The sequence below is a fragment of the Ambystoma mexicanum genome, chromosome 1q, assembly GCF_040938575.1.
Source record: "Ambystoma mexicanum isolate Mex_15411 chromosome 1q, UKY_AmexF1_1, whole genome shotgun sequence".
In the NCBI taxonomy this organism is placed as follows: Eukaryota; Metazoa; Chordata; class Amphibia; order Caudata; family Ambystomatidae; genus Ambystoma; species Ambystoma mexicanum.
Window position 1 is genome coordinate 10,545,187 of NC_090922.1, and position 26,093 is coordinate 10,571,279.

The following is a 26,093-nucleotide window of genomic DNA, read 5'->3' on the forward strand; positions in this document are numbered from 1 at the left end:
GGACACTTTTCTGACAGAGAAAGCTGTGGTGGGACCGATGGAGGAGCCAGGACACCGGCCAGCAACCCATAGAACCGGTTGAGCTCAAGGCGAGTCAGGCCGTTGGGCTGACCCAGGTGTGGGAGCTTCTGTGGCGAGAAACCAGCAGCAGGAGCTGAGAGCGAGAAGGAGATGTAAGGGCACCGTCCACGTCCAGGCAACAGAGCAACTGGCGTGTGCATGACAGCACGTGTGCAAGCGGGGCTTGCAGAAGCTGGCCCATCTATCTACAGAGCAGAATAGAAGCAGCAGGAGTCACCCACGCAGAGGACGGGTGAGTGTCCGGGGAAGCTACCGGACAACCCAGGCGTTCCTATCGGGCTGCGAATGGTTAATAAAGTACAGCGCTGAATAGACACTTGAAATTGAACATATTGAATGCATGTTGAATACCGAACTAAAGATAAATTCGAAATTGAACATATTGAATGTATATTAAATACCGAACGGGATGGAGACTTGAAATTAACCATATTTAACATCTGTTGAATGTGAACTGAACAAAACCTTGCGATTAAGCTCATTGAATACGGAAATAAAACTTTATGGGCAAACCAAATAGCAGAGAACAGTCAAAGCGCAAGTGCCCATAGGAAAGCAAGTTATGGAGAAGAGTATAAGTGTGAAAGAGTGCCACAGAAAGGTGGGAGATGGACAAGACCATCACAAAGTGAACTTTATGAGTAAATGCAGTGTGGCAAGGTCAAAGACTGGCAAGAGGTGTGTGACATGTTTTGGCAGAGCTAAGAGGCTAACCAGGAGAAGCCAGAGGAGTGTAACCACTTCACATAAAGCCAAGAGGCCAACAAGGAGAGGCTAAAGGAAAATGAACTAATACACAGGGACAAGTATAAAAGAACCTGTGTGGGCTGAGGAGCCTAGGGATCCTGGCTGCGCAACCTGTTAAGGGTGAACCGTGTGGTCTGACAACTGCGCCAAGACCAGTGAGCCCTGAACGGTGAGAACTAAGGACATTGTGAAAAACACCAAGGAAAAGCACTGAAGAAGCAATGGTCAGATATTTTTTTTACATGATTTTTTAAATGTTATGGTCATTTATAAGGCACCAAGTGTTTATAAGGCACATTTATAAGGCACACGTGTTTCAAGGGGCCACAAGGAAAAAAAGGGCGGGGGGCAGAGGAGAAAAACAACAATAAATGGTCCCTTTTGACATTCAGTGCATGCAAGGGCAGTGGAAATAAGTGCAGGAAGAGGGGCAGGTCTGGGCAGAAGGGGTGGGAAAAAGGGGGGAGTGCAAGAAGGCTGGGGCCCGGGGGCTGGGCAGTGCTGAGAGGAGCCCAGGAAGGCATGTGCCAGGGAAACAAGGGGTAAGGGTAAGGTAGTGTGAGGAACGGGGTGGTCTAAATTCAGGCTAGTCAGGGAGGGGTGCAGGAGGGCAAATGCTGGTTAAGCGGTGCTGGGGAAGACTGGATAAGGAGGGCCAGGCCCCTGCAAGGCAAATAAGGGACCAGTCACCGCGGCAGGAAGCCATTAGCAGGGGAAGGGAGAGGGAAGAAGGAGGAGAAAAGGAAAGTCTTGAGAAGTTTCTGGAACTTTAGGTGGTCCGGCTCAAGTCTGCGAGGGGCAGAAAGGCTGTTGCAGAGGGCGGCTATTGCAGAAGAAAGATCTACCCTGCACTCTCTGCTTAGAGAAACATCTTATTTGCAGTCTTGAGTTTGAGCCAGAGGACCAAAGGACTCTGGCAGGGTGGTATTTAGGGAGAGAAAGTTGGATGTAGCTGGGACCCAGGCCCCCAAAAGCCTTGTGGAGGATACAGAGGGTCTTGAATTTGATCCTTGCAGCCACCAGGAGCCAGTAGAGAGATTTTAGGGATGGAGAGATACAGTCCCTGGGCTTGTGGGAAAGGTTAAGTATTGCAGCCCTATTCTGGAATAGTTTAAGAGGGCTGATTGAGGAAGAGGCTGTTGCAATAGTCCAGCCTAGAGAGAACCAGGGCTCTGGAGACATTAAGCTTTTGGGGAAAGGCGAGGAAAGGAACAATGCCTCTGAGGAGGTGGAGCTGAAAGTTGAACTTCTTGGCAAGGTCTGTGATGTGAGGGGAGGAGAGAGAGGAGTCGAAGATGAACCCAAGCTTTTTTGCCTCACAAGAGTGTGAGGTCAGAGGGCCCAATGAGGGTGGCCAGAGAGAGACAGGGAAGTAGGGAGCAGATGTCCCAATGAGAAGGATCTCAGTCTTACTGGCATTGAGTCAGAGATCATTAGCAGAGCACCATGCCTGAATGGCAGTCAGGCAGTCAGGTATGAGAGTGGAAGAAGAGAAGGTCAAGGAGGGAAGCTTAATGGAGAGCTGTGTGTCATCAGCATAACACTGGAAGTGAGGAGAGATGGTTCAGGTGCTCGTCATCAGAGTGGTTGCCCAAATGAAAAACTCCTGTCGTCTGTCCAAAATGACCTAACTCTAGCCCTACCACTATATACACAAATAAAATAAAAAACACCAGGATAATGACTCCCTTCTCCTGGTTCACTGGTATCCACCATGGTGATTGTGTTTAAAAAGTCTTAAGTAAGAGTTCAAGTTCCACAAAGATATAGAATACTAGGAGGATTGCCCTAGTGTCTAAATCAACAAAACTGTTTTCGGAGGCCAGAAGAATGACTCCCTTCTCCAGGTTCACTTGACTTTTGATGACAATATTTCTTACGAGTTCTTATTAAACTTTGTACTTCTCTCCAGGCTTTCTCCTGAGTGAATTTAAGTGTTTCTGCTTCACTTTGTTTACTGTTACCATAAATATTGTTGTACGGGGGCTACTCCAAATCTTTACAAGAATCACTAAGATGAGGGAGATTACTCCAGAGGCTTCGGTAGGCTTTGCACCAACGACTGAGGCGAGGGAGATCACTCCTGAAGCAATGATCAGCTTTGCAACAATTATTGAGGTAAGGGAGATCATTCCTGATGCTTGTTCCATTTTGCTTCCTCTTACAATAAGTACTGCGACAAGAGAGATAATTCCCAATGCTTTGGTCAGCTTTACAACCATTAATGAGATGAGGGAGATCACTCCCAATGCTTTGGCCAGTTTTGCAAGAATTACTGAGATGAGAGAGTTTACTCTTGACGCATTTGTTATCCTCCCCCACACCCGTACTGTGTCTACTGTGATTCCTGCTACCTCTTTCTTCCTGGGACCACATCGCCAGTTCTTCTTGGGATGTTGGATCCGCTCTTTGTCTTTTGTCGCTGCTCTTTCCTTGCTTCCTCTAGTCCGCTTCAGTTCTGCAGAGCCTCTGATTCACCGGTATCAGCGTTAAGGAACCTACCGGTCCACCTCGCTGAAGTCACACCACCGTTGAGCAGAGTAGCAGGCCTCCTTACAGCTTTGGAGGCTTCCTCCGACCTTCCATCCACGTCTTCTCGACTGAGGACTTGCTTCTCCATCCGGCATCTTGGTTACCGGGTTTGAACTTCCCAGGCAAGTGCATCTTTACACTGGCTTATCTCTGGTTTCCCTTCTTCCATTTCCAGCAGTCCTTTGTTTGTTTTTTTGGTAAGTAGCTGGGTCCTCCCCAGCGCAATGTCTAAGTTCCTTATCTGTATCGATGATGCACACTCCAGGCCTCATCTTGGCCACCTCTTCTCAGTACTTTGAAAGTCACATGAAAGAGTGGTTTGTAGTTTCCATAAGACAATGAATTAGGTTGTGTAGGAAGAAAAGGAGGAGTGTCACAATAACATACAGTGGTACTGTCAGGGGCTTTTCTTACAGATCTTAGTAATTTTGGGGATCCAAAGGTAAGAGGGTTAGGGAGTTCCACCATGGACTGGGAGTCACCATCCCCATGAGGCAGGTCCCTCCCTGGGAGGTCCTCCCAACTTTTACCAGTCCTAGGGGGAATATCCAGTAGCAGCCTCACCTCCCTACCCTCAGATGGAAGGGCTCCCCCATGGGGAGAAGTGACCTGATCAAACAATTCATCATAGCTGTCTGTTTATTCGGTTTGCAAACACAATTTGTAATAAACATCTTGTGTTGCCCATTCTCCACCAGACAGCTGAGTCTCTTATTTGATTTTCCTTTGATAAGGCCCACCGGCACAAATACCCATTTCCCATTGCCTAGTAGATGTGATCATAACAGATGTCTCCTCATTTAATTTGTTCCCCTCAGTTTCCATTTCCCCAATACACACTGCAGTATTCTCACAGTTGATTTTTACCTCCCTGGCCTCCCCCCATTACTCCCTTTGAACCCAAGGATCTGGGGCCCTTTAAGACGAGCTAGCAATACTTAGAGACGGATGGGGATGCAGAAATTACATCAATAATCAAACCGACTCAGGAAGTTGGCAAAACTCAGTACTGTTTTATTAACACTTATCGAAAACAGGGAGTTACAACAGACATCAACGGGCATTCGCTCGATTTCTCTCAAAGAATCACATGAAAAAACAACATTCTTATAATCAAAATACATCACTACTGACATCATCCTATGTGGCAAACTAAGAAACCTACTAGGGGATGTGATAGGCTTAAAGGGAACATCTAGGTATACGTTCCATACTGACGGGGGTTGTGATTGGGTCTCTAAGATCAGGTGGACATCTAAGCCCATCCCAAGTGCAAGTCTTCTTCCGATTAACAATTATCTAAAACAGGGAGTTACAACGGACATCAACGGACGTTCGCTCGATTTCTCTCAAAGAATCACATGAATAAACAGTATTCTTATACTCAAAATGAATCACTACTGACATCATCCTATGTCGCAAACTAAGAAACCAACTAGGGGATGTGATAGGCTTAAAGGGAACATCTAGGTATACGTTCCATACTAACAGGGGTTGTGATTGGGTCTCTAAGATCAGGTGGACATCTAAGCCCATCCCAAGTGCAAGTCTTCTTCCGTGTCATACTAATACTCAATACCTTAATGGTTACATAAACTATAGGGCTCTTTGATACGTGGCCCTCTATAATTGGTTGGCAAGCTTGTACCCTTCTGGAATATTGCACTTGCTAGCAGCACACAAGCTGGTTACCCCAGGTGCTAGGAGGGGTCGGCTGGTCATGCCTCACCACCCATTTAGCCCAACATCTATCATCACTCCAGCGGTCTGGCATTCAATTAGGCTTTGAACTTGGCCTTGTAGAGGCTCACCGTGCCTGAGAATAAAAGGGAGTGTGGCATGGTCTTATCTTCTGGTTTCGGTGTAGCTCAACCCACAATCTATTTCCATCTTACCATGTGACTGGAGACCACGTTTTTGAGCTTCGTGTTTTTCCATTTCACCTCAAACAGAAGTTTGTTCCTTCTCACGTTCATGTAGCTTCTTGACAGACAACTAGGCTCACAGTGGCCCCGTCTTTTGGTGCTGGGCCAACCAGCCTTTCTTGAATTCTCCTTCACCATCAGATATTTTCCAACTGTGCCACACTTCAAGCCCTTTCTATTCATGGGGTTCAAGTTTGCTAAAGTGCATTGTGGAACATCCACATTCTATACATTCCTATGTATATACATTGGCGCATCCCCGCAATCTATTCACTACGTAGCCAGCCTTAGGATTACTTCATCTACTTGCATTACTGGATCTGTACGATTGTAAAATGACTTTGCATTTTCTTCAGTGTTTCTTCACACAGGCAATCTTCATTTCGAAATGTTGCCATTCTTCGATACCTCATCTTCAGATCCTATAGAATGTCTATATTCTTTCACCATTTGTATCTTTTCTGGGTGCGTCAGTTCAGCTTCGTATGACGTCACCAGTCTTCTTTCCCATTCATTTTCATACTTCTTCCGGGACTCTTTCCAGAAGACCATTATTTCTTTGTGAATGCATATAGCGTTTTCTAAGTGGATACCTTTTCTCAAGGATTCTCTGCGGTATAGGCATCCTCAATGGTACTGCGCATGTCTCAATTGCCGGTTCCCACCGTATAGGCAACATGGGGGCGGAGCTTCTGGTAGAGCTACTTGACTCCTCCTCTACACCTTTCTCTTTTTGCTATGTGTGATGCATTGTCGTTTCCGAGCAAGTGTTGTGTTATTACCTCAGTAATCTCACGAGATTCCCCTGGTATTCCCCCGATAATGCGAAAACGTCAGAACTGTAACTGGCTCCCCAGACCAACCCCAACTTCACATTATGTCTTCTTATCCCCTCCCCACTTATAGCCTGATGTGATTTCATCCTTTTTTCTCCTGCAATAGCTTTATTTGCACTTTTTTCGTTTTTTGAATTCACTGGGAATTTCTGTGGTAATAGATTGCAACTAGCAGAAAAAAAATGGCAAATTTCATTTTTGAAAAGTCTCTCTGCTGCAAAGCACCATGGGAGATATTGCTATATTTATGGGAGAAGGAGGCACCCCCCTTCCCATCACATATTTCAAAAACTATTGGATGGAATAACCCCAAACATGTCCCAGAAATTAAGTCAACACTTTGTGCCCAAGTTGTTTCTTATTTGATCCAATTCCATCCAGCATGTTTTGCGCTTCGGCTTGACAACATTTTGACTTTTTCTTTATGGGAAAATGAATGGGAGTAAGCTAAAACATTGTTTTTTTGCTTTCTTAATAACTTTTTCATTTTTTAATGAATTTTTCCCAAAAGTTCCAATCTGGGGGTGGAGGTGAGGGGAGAAAACCTTTTTGTTTGGAAAATATCAGCCAAATCAGACATTATTAGCAATAGAATTTTCGGGATTTCCTATGGCTCATGTAACTCACCTTAACTATAGGGCGGCAACCGCCGCCTTATAAAATATACATATACAATGGTTCCGATTAACAAAAAAACTAGTCAAAGATGGCCACCTGTATTTCAACAGGCTGAATAAATCGCAATCAAGAGTCACATGACCAAGAATAAGGTAACTCCAAGAGAATGTGGAAATAAAGAAAGTCTGTGGTTGCATGTTTGCACATTTTTGCCTGAGGAAGTCATGAGTGATGGGTGGAACTGTTACGCTCACCTGGTATCCACGGGGACGCCACCCAGCCCTGGTTGGATGATTTGCACTCTCGAACCCTCTCCCGGCCCCTTGGTAAGGCCTCTGGTTAAAGATGGGTCTCAATATTGTAGAAGGTGGATTCTCCGTCTTTCTCCTTGTGGCAGGGGCGCGTAGATGTGGGGGGCGAGTAGAGACCAAGTTACTTCACTGGTGCAACCCCCCCCCCTGTGGGAATCCAGGCCTGCTGTGACTCCGTAGGTTTGCTGCTTTACAGTCTTTATATGAAGTTCTTATGTTCCTCTTAGTTCGAATAATAATGTCTTGCCTCTTTCCTTTTAGGTATGGAAAGGTATTTTGGAGTTGTCATGCAGTTTGAAGATGAGCATGGGCCAGTAGGCGAAAGCGCGGTGTGCACGATGCTGTCCGGTGAGTAATGCATGATGTGCGGCGCTGTTTCGCCTTTTATATTGCTAACCTGTGTCTTTTCTCTCCTTGCAGGTTGCGATGTTCCTCGCCGAGCGCCGTAATGTTCCAGCAATGATACTGACCAGGAGATGACTACCCAAGTAAGAATTGTGAGGCTTTCTTCATTCGGAAGGAAACGTGAGTAAACGCTTACTAATGCTGTCTTTCTTTCTCCTCTTTCCAGGTTATGGTATTCCAGGATGCATGCAGTGCCGGATGATGGAGTTCGTACCTTCAGGTAAGTGGAACTGAAGTCGGCAATGGATTGAAGACAGGATACTGTTCCAGGTAAGTTTTGTAGTGTTCTTTCTCTCTCTGAAGGTACTTGGTTTCAGGTAAGCTGGCATCAAAGAACTGATCACAGTGAGCGTTACGCTGCCCACAGCAGACTAGCGCAAAGCATGTTCTGCTGTTTAGGTGTGGTTTAAATAGTCTCAGGTAAAGTAGTCCAGGTAAAATAGTCCCAGGCCTGCCACACCCAAAGTAGTCCAGGTAAAGTAGTCCCAGGCCTGCCACACCCAAAAGACTAGACCGCATAGCTCAGTTCATTGTAACTGAGCTATGTGTGTGCCTCCATGTTGGCTGAACCCCCCCAAGTTAAATAGTTCCTAGTAAATAGTCCCATTCTAATGTTGGTCTTCATGGTGGTTATGAGCCTGACGCCAAAGGCGCCAGGACTGACTCCAAGAGAGTCCTGGATGAGGTTTTAAGGCCTTTGACCTGGCCCTAACTGGAAGGCTGACTTGCCAGTGAGGGCCAGGGGCAAGGTGTCATGACAGCAACGCCTGGCGCAAAAAGGAGCCCCTTAAGGACTTTTCATGTAGTTCGTAAATCCTTGCTGACTGACATCTTTTTTATGATGATTGATTTTTAACTGAAAATGAAGTCATTGTTTTTTGCATAAGTACATTGGACCGAGTGCTCTTTAAATTTGGTTTGGCTATGTTTGTTTGCCTTTAGATCTACAGGCAACATCAGAAGCTGAACATTTGCTGTTACATATACGGTTTGCCCATAACTGATCTAAAGAGCACCCACTGATAGTAGGCACGAGCACCACTCAATGGGAGTGAGTAGTTGGACTATGTTTAAGTGGTAGCCACCTCCCGTGATTGAGTGAGGACTTTAATAAGCAGAGGAGACTTTTTAGTAGGCAGAGTAAGCCCGGTATCTCTCGAGTATCTGGGCTGAACGAGCTGCTGACAACACACTACACGGACAGCGCCTTCAGTCATCTCTTTTGAATTTGACTATAAAGAGAAGATTTGAGAGAAGGGGTCTGATACCTGATGGTTGGTAAGATTACAAAATCAAAATTGGGCATCTCTGCACACTACTGCTACTGCAGGTAGGGGCAGCGTACAGTGCATTAATTGATCCTAAGTAATTATTAAGGATACAATTATCAGTCAGCATGGCAGAACCCATTGAAGCCAAATGATTTGCAATGGGACACGTTTTATTCAAATTGGATAAAGACAATTTGGCGACACAAGGAGCAAGTAGTTCAGTGGGTTTGACAGTGATGCAACGAATGGATAAATTGGAACGAATAAAAAAAGGAAATCAGCAAATGGTGGGAAGCAATGACACTTACGATGTATTTCAGGAAAAAAAGATCCAGAGAGGCCTGAGAATTCTTACCATTCCAACCTATGAAGACATGGATCCAGAACTCATAGAGGATTGGACAAACCACACTAATAATTGTTCCTTTGGGATGATTCACACATTAATCAAATATGCCAAAAAAGATCATGAAAAACTCATCATGGAAACAGACAAATTGGAATAAAAATTATTTGCTTCGAAATATGCGGATGAATGCAAACGGACAGTAGCCACAATGGAGGAGAACCTTGAACATTTCGAGGGAGAGATCTGCATTAAGAAACAACAAAAATTCCAGAGAGATAAAAAAAGATTATCAACAAGGCAGAATCTATACATTTTCCCATAAATATGATGAGCCAATTAAGGAGCAACTTTTAAAGAACAAAACCCCACCCCCAACTACAGCAACAGTACTAGTTGAGTCCACTTCATCAGAAGCTGAATCCTCAGATCCAGACTTAAGACCGATAAGGATGCATTTTCTAGAGGAGTTTACACTTCTCCATCTCGAAAACAGAAACGAGAGGAAACCAAGGGGTGGACCACCAGGAGGAAGAGGAGGGACAGAGGGGAAGGAAGTGTGGGGGATGGAAATACATAGAATTGGATCACACCTTCTGGGAGAGGACAAAAAAGCAGAGGAAAAGCAGCACAAAACAAGAACTGAAAGCAAAAGTCTTTAATATTTCAGAAAGATTCATTACAGAGAATGAACAGGAAGTACTTTGAGTTGGGAATATCATTTTGTCCCACACAGAATTTTGATTTTACAGAAACTATAATTGATTTGTACAAATTTCTAAATTTTCAAAATAAGTGGAGCTGCTCCTTCATCTATGGGTCCTTCACCAGAACCTGAAACACTTAGGGCCTCATCACGAGTTGGGTGGTATCCCGGCGGTATTACTGACGGGATAGCACCCGGGCTAGGAGCGTTACTACCAACCGCTAATAGCATCGCGCTAATTGCACCCGAAAATGGGCGTTAAGTTGGAGCATTTACCCCCAGCTTAAAGCCTCAAGATTGGGCGGACCCTTAAATGTGGCGATAACAGCATTACTGCCGCATTTAAAGGCTGCCGCCCAACTCGTGATGAGGCCCTTAGTGTGAAAGACTTGGACACAATGATTAGTCTAGAACATTTGCAAGACTCTCAAGCTATTACTATTGGGTCCTTACTTCACAATCAACAGATTGGGCCTCATTACGAGGTTGGAGGTAGCCATGCCCTTAATAAGGGCATGGCTACCCCCAAAATTGGGTCCGATGGCGGGTCCTGCGATAGGGGAATTACCGGGCCATTCTGACCTTAGAGGGCCCAGTAATTTCCCTTTCGCGGGTCCTGGAGCCGGTAATGCCCCATTCCAATTTGAGCCCATATAGGGCTCAATGGGAATGATGAGGATGGTAGCAGTGGTACCGTTCATAACGGTACCGTTGCTACCATCCTGGTCTGCTCACGGGTGCCACTCTGCACGCCTGGTCTGTCCAGGCGTCCAGAGCCGCACCCGCGAGCAAACTCGTAATGTTGCGGCATGGCAAAACCGGAGCCGGTAGCACTACCGGCGCCGCTGTCGCCTTACTGCAACAATCGTAATGAGGCCCATTGTATATCCACATGATGGTTGCATTGATGACTATACGATACTTCTGAATTGCAATGTATAATTGAGTCCATTGCGTTGTTATGGAATCATGGGATGACTGAACTGATTGAGTGTTTGTTGAGGAACTAACATAAATATATTTCTGATATGTGAAGTCGCAGACTGAGAAAGCACTGAACATGGAGTACTTGTTAATTGTTTTTAGTGTAATAGGATGAGCATAATAGTGTTTTGCCCAAGCTTTTTCACACTTTGTTGGATGAGATAAAAGCACTTTATGGCACAGTAGCACTTTGAAGATCTGTGAAAGTGGGTAATATCGAATCGTGTAGCCCACTGGGGCGGGACAATATAATAGTTATATTACCACTTACAGATAATGGGTCACATTATCATGAGTCATTTTGACCCATTGTCAAACAGTGCCGCAGCACTCGTTTTGGATCGATGCATGCGTAAAGCCTGAGAAGCAGCCATGCAAGATTACACTGCTGTGGTTTGGATTTAATTATTAATATTTGGCCACTTGGCCAAGCGGGCTGATTGTATAATTAATAGAAGTGAAGAAAATGAGTAGAGGAGTACAAAATTGGTAACATATATAAAGTTTAAGGTACCAACAGTTGATATTGCATGATAAATACAATGGTTCCGATTAACAAAAAACTAGTCAAAGATGGCCATCTGTATTTCAACAGGCAGAATAAATCAGAATCAAGAGTCACATGACCAAGAATAAGGTAACTCCCAGAAAATGTGGAAATAACAAAGTCCATTGTTGCATGTTTGCAAATTTTCGCCCGATGAAGTCCCCGAGTGAGGGGTGCAACGCGTGGTGCAGAAAGGAGCCTCTTAAGGACTTTTCATGTAGTTTGTAAGTACTTATTGACTGACATCCTTTTTATGATATTGATTTTGCAGCATTTGATGTTACATATATACATATATATGATACATTACTCACCGTAATCGTATTTCTGATGCTTGTATCTGCTTAGATTCACACGCTATGCATAGGGCGACATCTAGTGGTAGCTGCAGAGTATTACATTTTTTGTTTTCGAAACTCGGAAAGGGACGTTGACAGGGCGTGCCAGTAATACTATCCCTACTGTGATGTCCAGTGTACCCATGGTCCTTCACGCATTGAGGTCCCTCAGATTGATTTGTTTCTGACATGAGGTAGCATGAAGTGTAGCATGAGTACAGATGTAATAAAGCAGATGATAGACGATACAGCCAGAGAACATCTATGTGCCTTCTACTCCACAGGGGAAGAAGGGTGGGCGCATGTGAATCTAAGCTGATACAAGTATCAGAAATACGATTACAGTGAGTAATGTATCCCTTCTGAGGCTTGTGGAATCTGCTTGGATCACATGCTATGCATAGATTAGCGAGCAGTATCTGGAGAATGTGGTGGGTTGTGAGAAGTTACAGGAGCAAAAAGATGTTTTAGCACTGCTTGTCCCACCTGTGAATCTGCTTTAGAATGTGTGTCAATGCAGAAGTGCTGAGTAAAAATAAGAATAGAGTTCCATGTAGCTGCTTTGCAAATGGTGCCAAGTGGGACGTTTGCGATAAAGGCTAAGGTAGCTCCTGTACCTCTGGTAGAATGAGCTCTTGGTGTGAAATGCAGAGTATGGTTTAATAGGTAATAGCAGAGCTGTATGCATTTCACTGTCCATCTGGAGATGCCGTTTTTTGAAACATGATCACCTTCCCTGCCAGTTGCTATGGAGACAAACAGTTGGTCTGTTTTTCTTATTGGTTTTGTCTTGTTTAAATAGTAAAGGACTTCCCTCCTTACATCTAGTGTATGGAGTTTTACCTCAGCTGTGCTTGAAGGGTTTTGAAAGAAAGCTGGTAGTTCGATGGACTGGTTGTAGGAAAATAAGGCCAAAATGTCCTGCAATATATGAAGGCATTGCTTAATCGCTCTATATTTTTCCAATTTCCTTTTAACGTAGATCTCAGAGGAGACCCTGTCTAAAGGAAAACCAAATTCAGTTGATAACCCAATCACAAAGGATGGCACCAATTAAACATTCGGATGACCTCAGCATTCCACCTGGTATGCTGATTAAGCTTTCAAGCATTATAATGAGGAAATTACATAGCCAATCTACCAACGATTACCAAGTGCCATTAGGGGGGGTTTATCAAAATAATTGGTTGGGAGGGCATTGCAACCTTGTAGACTCCCCTTTGGAACAACCAGGACTTGCCTGAACTTCGGAAGCTTAACGTCACTAAACACTAGGCAGACAAGAATATACCACATTTGGGGCATGTGATTGCCAGGGGGTGGGTACACTCCTTTCAGGAACTGCAGCACAGATTCTTACTGCCATCCCCCGGGACTTATCGCTACTTTCAATTAAGGTGTGCTATATAGTCACAATTTATGGGTGAATATGTCTGTTCCAAGTAAAACCTAATGGAAGCCAATTTAAATGCTGAACTGATTTCCAAAAAAGATATTCCCCATTCCGCACATCCCTTAAATCTCTCCTTCTCCATTCACCGCCTTGAAACCCCTTCCCCCTCCTTGCTCCCCCTCCTTCCTTCCTTTTTCCCCCTGATCATCTCCTTCCCCTCTCCCTCCTTCCCACTCTCACCCTTTTCCCCTTCCCCTCCTTTCCCTTCCCTCTCCCTCTCAGTTCTACTGCTCAGCTCTCCCTCTTCCCTCCAGTTTAATTGCTCTTTTCACTGTTTTGTTGGACTGATTCATTATTGTAATTTGCTTCTACTGTTATTGTTTTATGTATCATGTTGTTAAAATGTTCAGCGCTTTGGTGTAAGGCGCTATATAAACAAAATAAATACAATAAATAAAATATCTTGACACTGGGCCTCATTACGAGTTGGCCTGTAGGCCTTAAATGCGGTGGTAATGGTATTACCTTTGGATTAAGGCGCTATATAAATAACACATTGTTAACATTAACATTACCGCTGCATTTAAGGGCTGGCCTGATCACAAGTTGTTCACTAAATAGGCTGTTTTACCTCCAGCTTTTTGCTGGAGGTGAAAATCCCATTTAGCGCCCTGTTGTCAGTGCGATTACCACAGGCTGTATTAGCGTGCAGTGTTTGCGCCGAAAATGCCCCATTGGGTCTAATAGACCCAATGGGGAATGGGGATTTACCATTAACGTCCAACCTGTGATCCGGCGCTAATAACGCTGGACTGTGTGGTGCTAAAGCAATCACAGTTGGGCAGTATGTCCAACTCGTGATGAGGCTCACTGTATCTAGTCATACTTAATTTCACGTCCCATATCCTCACTAAACGCTAACAAAAATGGGAGGGCCATGTGGGACCCATACATTCGGATGTTTGGCAAGCGTTGATGTCTCCATGTGAAATAGTGATCCCTACACGGACAAGGCTAATAGAGCTTAAAATCCTACTTAGAGTTTACTAGATCCGTGACTTGTTTAAATGGAGATGCGTTACCTGCATAAGCTGCCATAGTGTAAGAGGTACCTATTATCGTATGGTCGAGCAATGCCCCATTCTTCAGAAATTCTGGTCCGCAGTCCTAAGGCGGATATTGGTTACAATAGACCTGACAATCCCAGTTGATCCATGCTTTTCTCTGTTTGGAAAATAGGGAGACACTACCTTTTCTCTCTATGATACATTTATTTATTTTTGCCACTTATTGTTTGAATATTGTGTTCTTTTGTTTTTTTTGCCTTTTTAAAAACACACAATAAAAATGTTTAAGAAATACATAAAACTAGCCCCACAGGCTCCCTGGCGAATTTCCCCAATGCAGGAAGAAAGTGGCGTTTAAGAAGAGCCAAAGGGATGAAGGGCATGAATTGCTAAAGTAAGCTCTTGAGGATTACACTCTCAAAATGCCAGGTAACCGGCGTTCCACCTCATGCTCTGAATAACGTGAGTGAAATGGAACTTGTGCCCGAGTCATCTAACCAAACTAACCACTTGAGAATTTGTGAAGAAGAGATAAAAATATTTGGATAAGAATAAACACGACCCTTTGAAATCTAAATGAGTTACGGTCAAAAATGTCCATTATCCATGCAATTTAAGGTTTGATGTGCATGATTATTATGCATGCTTTGCTATTGGGACTGACAAAATTGGAGTGATTAACGTAGTAAAAGTAGAGTGAATGATTATGCAATCATGTTTAAAGAGAACCACATTATTGAAAACATCATATGTCTGAATACAGTAGATAGATGTTCCCTCCTGGGCTTCTGGATTTCATGGCTTTGGAATTACTTCCCTGATGCTGCCAGTGGAACTTTAACTGTATCAGGACAAATGTAACTAATGTTACAAGAATTAAATTGAGCAGGGCTAAAGTGTTTGTTTTTCACTGGAATTTTGGGTCTGGCTACAGATTGTTTCTGGCAATCTCAGTTGGGATTAGCGCTCCCTATATCTTTCAGGCACGTTTATTCAAGGGCTCTGGGAAGGGTCAAGGCAACAAGGACTGACTTGCCCAGACTCACTGGGGGGATGGGTACGGTCAAGGCAACAAGAACTGACTTGCCCTAACTCACTGGCAGATGGACAGGGTCAACGCTTCCAGAACAGTCTGAAATTGGAGCACTGATTGTCCCCTGCCCTACCATGGGCACCAATGGCAGGTGACGAGGCAATCCTCCCCACACCATCACCAGACCCAACATCCCTTTACTTGGAATAGAGTCACCACTTTGGTGATACCACCCAACTCGTGATGAGGCCCACTGTATCAAGTCATCCTTAATTTCACGTCCCATACCCGCACTAAATGCTAACAAAAATTGGAGGGCCGTGTGGGACCCCTAAATTCGGCGGTTTGGCAAGCATTGATGTCTCCATGTGAAATAGTGATCCTTGCATGGATCAGGGTAATACAGCTAAAAATCCTACTTAGAGTTCATTACATCGGTGAGCACTGATTATCCCCTGCCCTATGGAGGGCACCAATGGCAGGTGACAAGGCAATCCTCTCCATACCATCTCCAGACCCAACATCCATTTGCTTGGACTAGAGCCACCACTTTGGTGATATACAAACAATTGCCAGTGGAAAGGTACGAAACACAAGCATTGGCGGCCTAGAGTCCCTTTCCATGTAGACAACTCTATGGAACTGCTCCTAATAAACCTGACATTCCTTTTTCTACCCTCGAATGAGATTTAAGACCTTGCGCTACAGATTGATGCTGCTAGGAACACCAGCCCATTCCAGGGTTCCTTAGGACTTCGCCACACAATTCCCCTGCCCGAGGTGCAGCAGGATGTTGGGGCGGCCACACTGGATGAATGCTGCAAAGGCCAATGAGGTCTCCCACCAACTGCGCCACACACCAACACGCTCCAGTTTTATGTTTGAACACACAATATGGATATCAACTAAGTTACCCACGCACAGCAATGGAACACCGCTGCAAGTAGATTGAAACAAAAGCACGCTGCATCTCACCCGCCAGCCTACATCTGGCTCTCCTGACTAATGTATCCTGTCGATGCAGCATACTAGGATCCTCTCTGGCCACAGATAACTCGAGTGCTCGTGAGATAAACTACCTAGAAAATAAACACACACACACACACACACACACCAACGAGGTAATTCTGATATGCAGCATTAACAAAACAGCAATGCAATCTTACATATTCCCTTGCAACTGTGATGAAGTGCCCTGACTGGCTATTGGGGCAGAGTGGAATGGCCATGGGAGTTGAGTGATACCGCCAGCTGCGCGATGTTTCACATGGCAGCGGGACGGGGAGGATCCCCTGATCCACCCCTCCATGGTCTAGCCATTTGGCAGGGGCTTGTCGCACTGGTGTACCAGTTACCCCAAACTGCTTTAAGAAGGCCCTGAATATAAGTAGGCTCCCCAACCCACCTGTGAACCTGTACCCAGAAACCATTATTGCCATGATCACACCCTAGTGTGCAACCCACAGTCGGCCCAAAGAACCAGATAAAGTACCTCCACAGGTGCTGAGGAAAGAAGCAGAGAACTGAGACAACAGAAAGACGTGTCAAGAAAGAAGTGTTGGGAATCTTAAACCCCCAAGACTCTAAGTGCTTGACAGACTTGCTGGAGAAGGAATGACAACTGAAAACCCAGACACTTTGTTGAATTTAGAGACTGGGCCTCATCACGAGTTGAGTGGTAGCCCTTAAACCCGGCGTTAACAGTATTAGCACCGCCAATAACGCTCCGCCGGATCACGACTGCAATCTAGCCAATGCAATTCCAGTTGGGCACTATTACAGCCAGCTGTAATAGCGCCGGCTGTAATTGCGCCAACAACCAAACGTGCTATTACAGAGCTATCACAAGTACAGCATCAGTGCTAATAGCGCTGAAAATTCCCCTGGCCAAATGCTGGAGGTAAAAGAACACAGGTGAGAGTAACAAAGCCACAGGTGGAAACAATGCACACAAGAGGCCTACAAAAGACCCACCCTGGCCCCACACACCCTGCCCAACATCATGTTGCCATTAGGAGCCGGGAGGAGACAGCAATGAAGCCACAGGTGCAAAACAATTGAACATACCCACCCTGGCCACACACACCCTTCCCAACGCCATGTTGACATTAGGAGCAGAGAGGAAACAGCAATGAAGCCACCGGTGCAAGCAATGCACACAAGAGGCCTACAAAAGACCCACCCTAGCTCCACACACGCTTCCCAACATCATGTTGCCATTTGGAACAGGGAGCCTTGATGTGGACCTCTACATGCTGAGCCAGTAGCTACAGAGGCCCAACAACCAGGCCAGGGCACAGGGAGCACAGGGTGTTTTGGGGGGAGGAGGGAGGAGGAGACCACCCCCAGCAAGGTGACCAGCCATCCCCAGGGTCAGGCCAACACCCTGGGCCCTGACTGATGGTCAGTTGGTATCCGAGTATAGGCTGCACAGGGCTACCATCACCCAGTTGCTGGGCACAAGCCAATGTGACATAGGTAGCAGGATTGCCATCAGCACCGCTGTGCCTCCACTCGTGAAGCTTGTGTCAGTCCTACAATACCTTGGAACAGGCAGCTTTCAGCACACAGTGTCCATGATGCATGCTATGGCCCAGTCCATATTCAGTGCCGTCCTGGGCCAGGATGCAGTGCTGTGACATGTGAATGAACACATTGCATTGCCTACCACCCAGGCAGAGGTCAATGAACTCAAGGCACAGTTATATGCCATTGCTAATGCCCGAACGTGATTGCAGCCCTAGATTGCACATATGTTGCACTGGTAGCACCCCGGGACCATGAGGCTGCCTACAGGAATCAGAAGCAGTTCCATTCTCTGAACGTGCAGATGATCTGTAGCCCAGACTTCACCATCAGCCACTGCTGCGTTCGCTACCCAGGATCCACCCACGACTCCATGGTGTTGCGCAACAGCACACTGCCAGCCTACATGGAGAGACAAAGAGCCCAACACACATGGATAGTGGGTGAGTACAAACCCTTCCTGAAATGCATGCCAAAGTACACCAAATGTCGGGGGGCAGACCCACAGGAAGCCCTGCACGCCACCAGGAGCCACAGCCAGCATCATCACAGCACCAGTTCCATATACGTGTGGCACACAAGAGCAGCTGCACACAGCCACCACACCTGAACCCACAAATGGTGATGGGCACACACTTGTGAAAACATCATAACACACGTGACCCCAACAACCACAATGGACATTGTGTTGTAGTGTAGCTTCACACTCTGACACAAAAGAGCAACCTCACCCAGTGCACCCCACAGGAATGGAAAGTGAAAAGAATGCAATACCCATCCACGGAACCACTGCTGAAGATCTGGATAAGACCCGAACATGAACATCCCTGAGAGAGTGACCCATGAATGTACATTTACATGCATGTTTCAAAAAAGATGAAAACTGGTTGCATGTAGCTAAAGCCCCACCATCCACTGAGACACCCACAACCAAATACAAATGAACACTGGCCATGAACAAGCAGTCATGACGGGATCCTGACGTCATGGATGCACCACTGTAACAATCAAACCCAGGGGCGGTGCATGTAGAAAGTGGGCTTCAAGGGACATGTCGCACATTGCAGAGCAAACCCGTGGCACATGAATACACCATAATCCAAGGAGAAGTGGTAACATGATGTTACTTGTTGAGCATGAGTGTCCCACACAATTCCATACACATAGGTCATCATCCACTGCTCCGAGTCCAGTAATCCCAAGCGCAGGGAAATGTAACCTGCCACAGAACAGCCCACTCAATCACACATGGTGCATGTATGGGTCAGATGATGCATTTCCTGAAAGATGATGGATGTATACCAATTAGCCAATCACATTGCATGTGCCTGTTGCACACAAAGATGACCACAGTGCATAGTGGATTGTTGCTTATTCCTTGCACACCGAGTGAAGCAACCTAGGCCTCATGCACACATTTCATCCCATGCAGGTGATTCAGGATACCCGCAGCTCACATGGCTGATGACCCCTGTGCGGAATCCACAAACTCCGGCAGAGCTGGCATATAACAATGTCCACAGTCGTACCCGCATATGTGTGGAAAAAACATTTGGTTTGTTGAAGGCCCGGTTCCGGTGCCTGGAACATACTGGAGGGGCACAGATGTATGCGCCAGATAAAGTTGGAAAGATTGTACACACCTGTTCTATGCTGCACAACATCTGCTGCCGTAGGAATGTGCCACTACCCCCTAATGTGCAACACCCAGGTGATGAGAGTGACGATGACCATGTGCCCGTTGCCGGGCTAATGCACACAGGGATGGGGTGCGGGAGGGGAGGTTGGCCAGACAGGCATTGATTGAGATTTTTTTTCTGATTTGGTGGATGGGCACATGTCACGAAGAGCACTTGTAAAATAAATCATACTTGTACACAATCATGAATGTCCTTGCTTTCTGTCATGTTTGAACATGCTTTCATTGAAGTGGAACTAACCCCCTCCACTACCAACTTCCAAGCACACATACCCCCCTCCCCCAACACAGTGCATATGGGTCCATGTGCCCAGCCCTCAAGCCAACAGTGCATTGTCCATCTAACAGGGACATTGTTGCTTCCCATATGCTCCGCCTTCAGGTGAGCGCAGCTGTGAATGACGCAGTGACCTACGCCTGGGTGACCCCTAGAGGGATCCCTCTGTGGTTGTGGTTGAGGTGGAAAACACTGACGCGGCCAACTGCATCTGCTGGCGGAGGAGGTTATTTGCCTCACGCATCTGTTCGGCATGCGCTGATTGCACCTGACATAATTTGCGTACTCACTGGCCAAAACCGGTACGTGCCGCAGTGCATCCCTCTACGACCTTCCGTTTGCAGGCATTGTCGCGCACCATAGTTTTTGCAGCCCCCTAATCGCACTGCTAATGGCCTTGATGTGGCGTTTGTGTTCACTGACCATGCCTTCTATCCTCTTCTGGCATGCCTCCATCACATATAGGCATGCCATGACTTCATTGGCCGGACCCGTTCCTGTCTCCCGTGTGGGGCTGCTGTGCCTGGCAGGTCTCTGCAGGATAGTGGGGCTGCTGTGCCTGGCATGCATCCACGGGGTGGTGGGGCTGCTGTGCCTGGTAGGTCTTTCAGGTGGGGCTGCTATTGCTTGTGGTATTGTGGTACTGGGCTGTCTGGTGGGGCTGCCATAGATGGAGGGGCTGCCAGCAGATGACCCATATGAGGGTGTGTCCTCATCCGCTACTGGTGTGTGGGCACGGAGGTGGCGTGCATGGACATGTGGCCTGTGGCTGGGAGTCTCCACATGCTCAGGGGTCCCTTTGGGTAAGCCATTTGCTGCACTGGACAGTGTATTGGCGTGATCAGAGGTGCAGCATGCTGCTCTTCAACGGATGAGGCACCCTCATCTGGGGTGGCTGCACTTGTGGCAACTTCAAAATCCTGTGAGCCCACGGTGGCTTGGAATGGGCTTGGTGAGGCAGTCCTCATGGCTCGTGGGCGCCAAGGTGGTGAGCACCTGCTGGCTTGTGGGTGCAGATGGTGAGCCACTGCTGGCTTGTGGGCGCTGAGGTGGTGATCCACTGCTGGCTTGTGAGCACTGAGGTGGTGAGCCACTGGTGCAGTGGGGTGGGTCCTCCACCTTGGAGTATCCTGCCGGCCCTTCACGGGATGGTGGTGGTGCTTGAGGGACGTCTGGGCCGACGACGGGATGGGCATGCCTCCTCCTCATCCACGTTGTACTCGAATTACGCCTGCGTGCCTGTCTAGGCACATAGGGTACATAGGGTATGGCATGAGGACAGGGCACTTCAAATTATGTACAGGGCAGTTTCTATCATGCTTGGCCCTGACCTGTTTAGTATTCACAATGTTGGTATTACTGGGGCATACTTTGACCCAGTTCCAAATTGTTGGGAGAGCCTTTTCATGCATATGATGCAACTGCACAGCTGGCATGCCACAGTCAGTGAGGGGGGTTGGTACTACACACGCCCACCTGACGTTGCTGTGCCCCCGCCTTGGATGTGTGTGCCATGGTGCTTGCATGTGTCCATTGACTGCCCTAATCACAACTCAGGAGTCCTGGGGTCGCATAGGTGCAGTGGTACAAGGCTGCAGTCGTGGGTGGCTGTGGTAGATCACAGGCACTGCACCCAATCACAGTGCCCAGCTGTCGGTCATTCACACTGGGGATGGAGTGGTGGCCTATTTACAATGCCATTTACAAAGGGGGGGGACTCACCTTCAGCCTCCTGGGTGCCAGTTCCTGCCTCCGCTCCTCCCACTCCCTCAATGGATGCCATATCCATGAGGGTGGTGCACTGCTACTCCCATGGTTCCAGCTCAGGTGGTGGTGGCCCTCCACCGGTTGCCATGCTCTGACTCCTGTGCTGTGCCAGGAAGCCCCGGACAGGGACATGCAGGTCATTGATGTGCGTACGGCAGTCCTCTTCATCCCTGGGGACAGGGCCCACCGCAGTGACCTTCTAGCTGATGTCTGCCCAGATGTGGTTGCACCTCTGTGAGCCCGTCTTTTTTTGTTGTGGGGCATAGAGTTCGTCCTGGTGGGAAATTACCTCCTCCACCAGTATAGTGAGTTCTGTGTCCGAGAACTTCAGGATGCGCACCTTGTCCAGGGCAGACGTGCCCCTCACACGCTCATGAGAAATTTTATGTGGTTGTTTGGAGTGGATGGCTTCCAGGGGCTGTGATTTTGGATGGTTTGTGATTTCCAAAATGGCTGCTGCTACATTTCCCTTTCCAGCGCTGATGCATTTCCCACGGCACTATTAGCACACGCTAATAGCGCGAGATGCCGGCGGTAACCCAATATTCACAGAATTTTCTCACTATTACTACCAAACGCTATTTGCGTTACCGTCCGGGCTGTGTGCGACTCACAGCGTTACCGCAAATACCACTCGGCGGTATGTGCGCCTGGATACAGCCCAAATCGTGATGAGGCCCACTGTATTGAAACTAGAAACTGTTTTCTCAGAGACCAGCCCTTTTGTTGTTACTGGGTTCCAAGCAAAGACAGAGTTTAATAGATTGTAATCCTCTAATTCTGTCTGCCTCTGGTTAAGAAAACTGTGGGCGGGTGGATAACTGAACCAGAAAGTGTGGAAAAAACTGCACCCATAGTTGAACTCCCTTAATAAAAACCTTATACACCTCTTATTGAGTCTGTTTGGTCTTGAGCCTTTGTCATTGTGATATCCTTAACCCAATCCAGCACCCCTCCCTTTTAGATCCACCAGCTAGCCAAGAGAGCACGCAAATAGCAGCAGAGCACAGTAAATAACAAATGCCTATTGGAGTACACTTGTTAAAGTTAACACATCTGTGCAAAAACAATGCCACACATTATTCGTCAGATAATGTCGCGGTTTGTTGAACTTTTTGCTATTGATCACTTACAGTAAACCTTTATCTTCACAGATGTTGACATAAAGGTGTTCTGGAGGGACTCGTGGGCCACTGTGCATGTGATCGCTGCCCCGTTATCTTCCTGTGTTACTGGGAACTCAATCTGACTTGTGACAGTAAAGGTCCTTCTGTCAGTGTCCTCAATCAACTCACTTACCGCACCTGTGGAGAACAAGACATGTGTGCTTTTAGAGGTCGCTGAAAGATGATACGTCTGTCGAATGTGGCAAACCAGGAACAAACACATACACACAATATATGTCAATACCTTTATTCAAAATACAATGGGGATGAATTGGAGGAGGGCATACTGTATGGGTATGGAACTAAAAGGAGATACAACTAAACAAAGCAGTGCATCTAAGGACAACTAATGTAAGTTCTGTTGGAGGGCCAAACCAAAAGGACCAGACAGAGGTCCAGAGTACAACCCCTAATCTCTTTTTAACAAAAACTTGTTCATGTCCAACCAGGGGAATGTTCTGTAGGTCAGGCACAGCTTTGTGGATTTTAAATTGTCCCATCACGCTTATTTCATGATATGGTCTCCTTGGTCTGGTCATGGGGTTTCATCTTGAAGGACGTGTGATCTTGGCATGGTTTTGATCTGTGTGTTTGTCTTGGATCAAAGGATACATTAACACCCTCTAAGAACCACCTTCCTGTGGCTGAGACTTTCGTGAGTCCTACCCGACCTTATCATGACATTCTGGTCTGGTCAATCATTCCTCCTCACAAGCATGACACCCGTCATGGATTTTCAGTCCAAAGAGAAGCACTGCAGCAACATTATTGATGCACTAGAGGGTATTTGGGCTGACCTAAAAATAATGTATAACAGTAATGGAGGCAACTAGCTATCAAGCTGTTAATGATTTGGACCAAGGGATGAAAAAAGAAAAAGAAATGGAGGATTTTACGCAAAGACTCAAGGTGGAAGAAAAATGTTTGCGAAACAGACGAGTTGTGTTGGAAAACGGATAACAGAACCATGGAGTTTCATCCCAAAGTATTTGACCATGGGCACAAGTGATAGGCAGGGGGCCAAACAGGATGGCCATATGCCTGGATGGGATACGATACCAAATTCTTCTGTTTTAGCTCTGTTCAGATTTAGCCTGTTGCAGCGCATCCACACAACCGTTAACGTTTAGAGATATTTTACAGTATACAGAGGCTTTACAGATAATTCTCACTAGATCGCTATCCAATCGCGACAGGATTTGGGTTAGTGTACATAAAAACAAATTGTGAAAGAGGTTAAACCTATAAATTAAACAAAAAGGATAGAACAGAACCTTGAGGAACCCAGAGGTTGAGGGGGAACCAGTTGTAAGTGAAGGGAGATAGTCACTGCATGAGAGCAGTCAGTTAAAGAATATTGAATCCAATCATGCCTGACTTCTAGTGTCAAAAGGTGAGAGAAAAACAGCTGATGATCATTGGTGCTGAAGGTTTTGGAGAGATTAGAAGAGATCTCTGCCACTGCCACTATCAGATGCCATTATAAGGCCATTCAGAACACTGATCAGGATGGATTCTGTTCTCATACATTAGCAAAAACCTACCTGGTTATCATGCTCCACACCCAAGGACCAGAAATTTCTTCTACTGGTTTGCCATCATTCATCCTAAGATGCTGGATAAGGGAGCAGGACTATTGAGCAAAAATTGTCATTTCATATCAATCAATGTTTTTTACTAGAGTAATTGCCAAGGCAGTTATTAGTTTGGCGGCACTAGACTGGAGGCTAAGGAAGTATTAATCAAGAGGGAACGGTCTGCAGAGAATGACTTTGGATTGGACTAGATGAGCTTAGCTGGGCAACAAACGAGACGGCAAGGTGTGGGTCCACAGTCTATGTCCTCATTACACGGATGGCGGAGAACCATGGCGCTAAATAGCGCCATGGTTCATGCCGGTAAAATACCGGCACCGCCTTGGCGGAAAGGGGAATTACTGCCCCATTCCAAGTTTGGCGGGGCGGTAATTCCCGCTTCCACCATTGCCCTTCCCCATTCCCATTTTTGCCCCATAGGGCATAATGGGAATGGGGAAGGCGCTAATTACGGTACCGCAAATTGCGGTACCGTAATTAGCTCCCTGGGGACCTCGTAGTAAGGCGGTAAGGATTTACCGTTACCAGTAAAATACCGGTACCGGTAAACCCTTACCGCCATCCGTGTAATGAGGCCCAATATCTCCTCTGAAGATACATAAACGAAACATGATGAGAACTGGACGCTGGAGCTTGAGACAGTGGAAAGTAAAATACAGGAAGTATTTATAAGGGAAACTTCATGTAGAATCATCCCTTGACAAAAAAAGAGTGCTTATTTTTTTACTTGAGGACAAATGGACTACCGGATTTATAAGGACTGCTTGCATTTTCAGTGTACTCCCAAAATGTAGGGCAGCACAGCAAAGGTGCTTCCCCATTTGCTGTCGGGTTCATGGTCGCCCCTGTCTGGGACATCAATTGCTGGACTCAATCTCGGGTGAGGTTAGTTAATCACATCTTTAATAGCAGCACTGCAGGTGAACAGAGACAAGAAGACACACAGATGTGCAGATCCTCATAAAATCCCAGACTGTGTTCCTCCAGGGACAAACAATACCTTGGCCCTGTTTGTACGTTTTCCACCCCATTGCTTTCAACGCAGCAAACAGAATATTACTATGAGCTCATCAGGGAAGTTTTTTCTTCCCCAATTTGCATAACAAGTGGAATTCATCGCAAAGTAGACATTTTACCCTTTCAAAAGTAAACCCACAACAGCATGTGGACTGGCCACATTAACTGAATGACCTAGCACTAAGGTGCCTGCTGTCTCCATCAACAGATCTGTTGCTGTAACTACATGTAACAAGTTCACAAGTCTGCAGCATCAGTATCCAGTGCAAGAAGACAATGCTGCGTCACCATGCATATGAATCATGGCTTACAAAGCTATAGAACCCGAACAGCTCATAGGACACTTTCAAGGACAGCACGCACGACAGTCAGTAATATAGATGCGCTGGGACTGGTAGATATGTGGAGGGTGTTACATGACACTGGTAGGGAATACACAAACTATTACTCATTCCACGATATGCATTCCCTGATAGGGGAGGGGTGGCGGGGAGGGAGGGGCGTTGGCGCCCAGAGGCCTCTGTGGTGATTCAAACCAGCCACGTTATTGGACCCAGCTTTCTTAGTTACCTATATGATCATGTGACCTCTTATTTTGAAAACAATGTAAGTTCAGTCTCCGGCAGGCATTTAAGGTATACATAAGTGGTATAGGCATGGCTGCAGCGTTTGGGGTTTTGAAAACCATTGGACGAGACCTTGACGTGATAGAGGCCAGGCTGCAGGCGCTCCAACTCGCATATGCACAAAGACCGTCTCCCAGACTACGGGCAGATTTTAAATCTAAACTGCACAGCTTCTGCAAGGCTGAACAGAGGGAATTAAATCTTATAAATAAACCGATGATGGCAATAAAATATGGGGAGGTGGACAGGCCGGATTGGCTGCTTGCTCAGCTGGATAGGA

General features: G+C 46.4%; 1 protein-coding gene across 3 annotated transcripts in view; it reads right to left on the reverse strand.

Moving 5' to 3' along the window:
• Nucleotides 1-26,093, reverse strand: part of CADM3 (cell adhesion molecule 3) — a 1,437,124-nt gene that overhangs the window by 812,282 nt on the left and 598,749 nt on the right. For all 3 annotated transcript variants that reach the window (XM_069635417.1, XM_069635418.1, XM_069635416.1), the window contains exon 5: nucleotides 22,543-22,713. In XM_069635417.1, coding sequence (XP_069491518.1) covers nucleotides 22,543-22,713 — 171 coding nt within the window. The remainder of the gene's footprint in view (nucleotides 1-22,542; nucleotides 22,714-26,093) is intronic.